Source organism: Athene cunicularia, unplaced genomic scaffold (assembly GCF_003259725.1).
Source record: "Athene cunicularia isolate RWA unplaced genomic scaffold, athCun1 SCF_235, whole genome shotgun sequence".
NCBI classification, from domain to species: domain Eukaryota; kingdom Metazoa; phylum Chordata; class Aves; order Strigiformes; family Strigidae; genus Athene; species Athene cunicularia.
In genome coordinates, this window is record NW_020799306.1 from 3,572 (window position 1) to 7,574 (window position 4,003).

Below are 4,003 nucleotides of genomic sequence, written 5' to 3' on the forward strand. Positions count from 1 at the left end.
CCCCCAACCCCCCCGAGGTCCCCCGGTGTCACCGCACTGACCCCTCTCCTGTCCCTCGCAGGGTGCTCCCGGCAGCCGCGGTTTCCCTGGCGCTGACGGCATCGCTGGTCCCAAGGTACGTCCCAACGTTTCCCTCCTGCCTGCCTGGGCCGCAGAGCCGTGTCCTCAACGGGGCTGTGGGGACACCCGTGTATTTGTCACACATCCCCGCGCCGTGGAGAGACCAGTTCTGTGACACCGCCGGTGACACGGCTCCGCTCGCTGTCCCCGGTTCATGTCCTGTGCTGGGGTAACATCTGTCCTCTCCCCACTTCTCCCCAGGGTCCCCCCGGCGAACGCGGCTCCCCCGGCCCCGTTGGCCCCAAGGGATCTCCCGGTGAAGCTGGACGCCCCGGGGAACCCGGCCTCCCCGGTGCCAAGGTGAGCACGGCGGGGGGGTGGGCACGGTGGCTACGAGGATCCACGGCCCTGGTGGCCCCCGCTCCAGGGACGGACGCTGGCTGCCGCGCTCTTCGTGCCGGCCGAGAAGGCGTTTTCCGGGATGCTGGAGCATCTCCTGGGAGCTGGGAGCTCCTAACCCACCCCACGCTGCCTTGCAGGGTCTGACTGGAAGCCCTGGGAGCCCCGGTCCCGACGGCAAGACTGGTCCCCCCGTAAGTTGTCCCTGCCGACGCCCCGCTCCCCCCTTAACTCGCCATGGCCTCTGCTAACGGGGTACTCACCCCCTGCTCCCCATCATAGGGTCCCGCTGGTCAAGATGGTCGCCCCGGCCCCCCCGGCCCCCCCGGAGCCAGAGGTCAAGCCGGTGTGATGGGTTTCCCTGGTCCCAAAGGTGCTGCGGTGAGTATAAACGGGTGCTGCCTCCCCCCGGGGTGGGAGAGCTGCTGGAAATGATGCTGCCCGGTGGATGTGGGAGTCCTGGTCCACGGGGACGGTGGCTGTGGGTGGGCACAGGGCTCCCGTGACACAGGCACCCCAGGAGGGGTCGCTCAGGGGATGTGGCCCCCCAGGGAAGGGGCCTGGCTGAGCCCGCAGGCTCATGCCCTTGGTAGCGGGGTGTCATTGTGGGTCTCATCCTGCTCTCTTGCTTTTAGGGTGAGCCCGGCAAACCCGGCGAGAGAGGCGCTCCCGGACCCCCTGGTGCTGTTGTAAGTATTCACCAGAGCCTGTGGGGGCTTCACCCCGGTGTGGGGTGACAGGGATGGGGCGTGAGGTGACAGGGATGGGGTGTGGGGTGGCAGGATGGGGTGTGGGGTGGCAGGATGGGGCCAGGGAAGGCTCCACGGATGACAGCAGCAGGTTGAGGTGGCCGGGACTCTGGCCTGGTGGCTGCCAGCAGCTTTGGAGCAGGGACAGCAGGGAGGGGACGTGGCTGTGGGCAACTTGCCGTGGCTGGTCCCGTCCTTCGAAGGATGCTACGGCCGCACCAGCCCCGCGCCCCGTGCAGGGGAGGGTGCAGGGTCCCGGGGGGCATCGCTGGGGCGCAGGTCGGGGCTGTGCTCTGAGCACCCTCTTCTTCTCCCCCACAGGGTGCTGCTGGCAAAGATGGTGAAGCTGGTGCCCAAGGTCCTCCTGGCCCTGCCGTGAGTATCAGCCAGCCCTTGGCTACCCACTGCCGCGCTCGGCCACTGGCGAAGGGGCTTGGGAGCTGACTGCCCCCCCTCATGCTTGTCCTGTCTCCCCCAGGGTCCCGCTGGAGAAAGAGGTGAACAAGGTCCCGCTGGTGCTCCCGGCTTCCAGGTGAGGGCTGTCCCCTTGTGAGGGGACAAACCATCCAGGGTGGGGGGTGATGTTGTCCCTTTCCTCATCCCCTTTGCTCACCCACCTCCGGGGTGTCTCATCGCTCCTCTTCTTCCTCCCCAGGGTCTGCCGGGCCCCGCTGGCCCCCCCGGTGAGGCTGGCAAGCCTGGTGAGCAGGTGAGTGTGGGCGAGTGTGGCCGCAGCGTGGGACAGTCCCTGTCCCCTCCCCATTGCCCCTCTCCCAGCCGGGGCTGGGGGGGCTGTGGATGTGGTGTCCCCCCCCAGTGCCCCCCGAGGCGATGTGCTCTGTGTAGCCTCTCCCCTGGGAGCAGTGAGAACCCCAGCTCGTCCCCAACAGCACTGTGGGACCCCCTCCCTCCTCACCTCTGGGAGTGTTCTGGGGCCCCCTCCACCTGTCCCCAGGGCCACCCCTTCCTCCCTGACTCTGTCCCCTCTCCTTCCCACACAGGGTGTCCCCGGAGATGCTGGTGCTCCCGGTCCCGCTGGTGCCAGGGTAAGTTGATCCTCACTCGCTCTCCAGCTGGCTCTCGGCACCCCCCCGGTGCCTGCCGCCCTCCCTGATGGCTTCAGCCCCTCTCCTGCCTCCCCTCTCTAGGGCGAGAGAGGTTTCCCCGGCGAACGCGGCGTCCAAGGCCCCCCTGGTCCCCAAGGTCCTCGTGGTGCTAACGGTGCTCCCGGTAACGATGGTGCTAAGGTAGGGGCGAGGTCTTGGCTCCACCGCGACTGTCGGGGTGATGGGTGACCCACCCTGTCTGGTGGCTCTTGGGGTGCAGATGTAAAGTGGTGGTGGGAGGGGGGGTTGAGTTTGGCTTCAGCCCCTTTTCTGGGGCCGGTGTTGAAACCGGGGAGGAATTTGCTGTGTCGGGGAAGCGCCGGGTTCTCGCTAACACCCGTTTTCTGTCTCTCTTGCCCAGGGTGATGCTGGTGCTCCCGGTGCCCCCGGGAACCAAGGCCCCCCCGGTCTGCAGGGTATGCCCGGAGAGCGTGGTGCTGCCGGCCTGCCAGGCGCCAAGGGTGACAGAGTACGTGTCCCCCAAAATCCTGATGTCCTCCCCAGTCCTTTGCTCCCAATGATCCCTGTGCCCTCCCCTGCATTGTCCCCTTGGAGCTTGATGTGTTCCCCTAAGCCAGGGCCGGTGGGCAGCAGCCCCTGGGGAGGGGGTGACACTGTCACCTCTGTCCCCATCCCAGCGTGGCCCTTGGGGACAGCCCCTTGCTGGGAGCTGGGAGCTGAGCCCAGCTCTTCCCCTGGAGGGTGGGAGGAGGAGGAGGATGAAAAACCAGGGGTGCCTCGGTGCTGCTGTGTGAACAGAAGAGGAAAGCGAGGGGTGAACCCCCAGCAGGGACCTCCCCACGTAACCCACCATCATCTTCCTCTCCCAGGGCGACCCCGGTCCCAAAGGTGCTGACGGTGCTCCTGGCAAAGATGGTCTCCGAGGTCTGACTGGCCCCATCGGCCCTCCCGGCCCTGCTGGTGCTCCCGGTGACAAGGTAAGGCCATCCCCCGGCTGGATGCTGCCCTGGGGACAGATGTGTCACCTCCTCACCACAGCCTTCACCTCTTTTTCGGTTTTCCTCCCCTTTTCCAGGGTGAAGCTGGTCCTCCCGGTCCTGCTGGTCCCACCGGTGCTCGTGGTGCTCCCGTAAGTGGCCCCCCCCCCCCGGTGGATGGCTCTGCCATGGGTGGCCATCCCGTGGTGGCCGTTGGTGGCCGTTGGTGGCCATCCCTTGCTTGGCGTCACACCGTTCTCTCGCCGTCTCTCCTAGGGTGACCGCGGCGAGCCCGGCCCTCCTGGTCCTGCTGGATTTGCTGGCCCCCCTGTAAGTGCGATGGCCTCGCTCCTCCCTGCCCCAGGGGCCTGATCCTGCCCTGCCGGGGTGATGCTGAGCCCCCTGCCCCAGCTCACCCCGCTCCACTCTCCTGCAGGGTGCCGATGGCCAGCCTGGTGCTAAAGGTGAAACTGGTGATGCTGGAGCCAAGGGTGATGCCGGTCCCCCCGGCCCTGCTGGCCCCACTGGTGCTCCTGGCCCCGCCGTAAGTTGCCCCCCACCCCACACCCACTCGGGGTCCAGCCCCACGCTGCGTCTCACCCCTCTCCTCCTCCTCTTCCTCCTCCACAGGGTGCTGTTGGTGCTCCTGGTCCCAAAGGTGCTCGTGGTAGCGCTGGACCCCCTGTAAGTACCAGTCTCGTGGTAGAAGGGGGGGTTTGGGGCCCCCAGGGGACCCCCCTGTATACAGACT

At 67.3% G+C, this 4,003-nt stretch overlaps 1 protein-coding gene across 1 annotated transcript in view; it reads left to right on the forward strand.

Annotated features, from left to right (window-relative positions):
* Window positions 1-3,999, forward strand: part of LOC113490719 (collagen alpha-1(I) chain) — a gene marked incomplete at its 3' end in the record, with an annotated part of 7,375 nt that extends 3,376 nt beyond the window's left edge. The window contains exons 14-29 of the mRNA XM_026867303.1: window positions 62-115; window positions 322-420; window positions 600-653; window positions 742-840; window positions 1,095-1,148; window positions 1,530-1,583; window positions 1,687-1,740; window positions 1,864-1,917; window positions 2,210-2,254; window positions 2,357-2,455; window positions 2,676-2,783; window positions 3,145-3,252; window positions 3,351-3,404; window positions 3,529-3,582; window positions 3,689-3,796; window positions 3,883-3,999. Of these exons, the coding sequence (XP_026723104.1) occupies window positions 62-115; window positions 322-420; window positions 600-653; window positions 742-840; window positions 1,095-1,148; window positions 1,530-1,583; window positions 1,687-1,740; window positions 1,864-1,917; window positions 2,210-2,254; window positions 2,357-2,455; window positions 2,676-2,783; window positions 3,145-3,252; window positions 3,351-3,404; window positions 3,529-3,582; window positions 3,689-3,796; window positions 3,883-3,999 (1,215 nt within the window). The remainder of the gene's footprint in view (window positions 1-61; window positions 116-321; window positions 421-599; window positions 654-741; window positions 841-1,094; window positions 1,149-1,529; window positions 1,584-1,686; window positions 1,741-1,863; window positions 1,918-2,209; window positions 2,255-2,356; window positions 2,456-2,675; window positions 2,784-3,144; window positions 3,253-3,350; window positions 3,405-3,528; window positions 3,583-3,688; window positions 3,797-3,882) is intronic.
* Window positions 4,000-4,003: the final 4 nt, after the last annotated feature.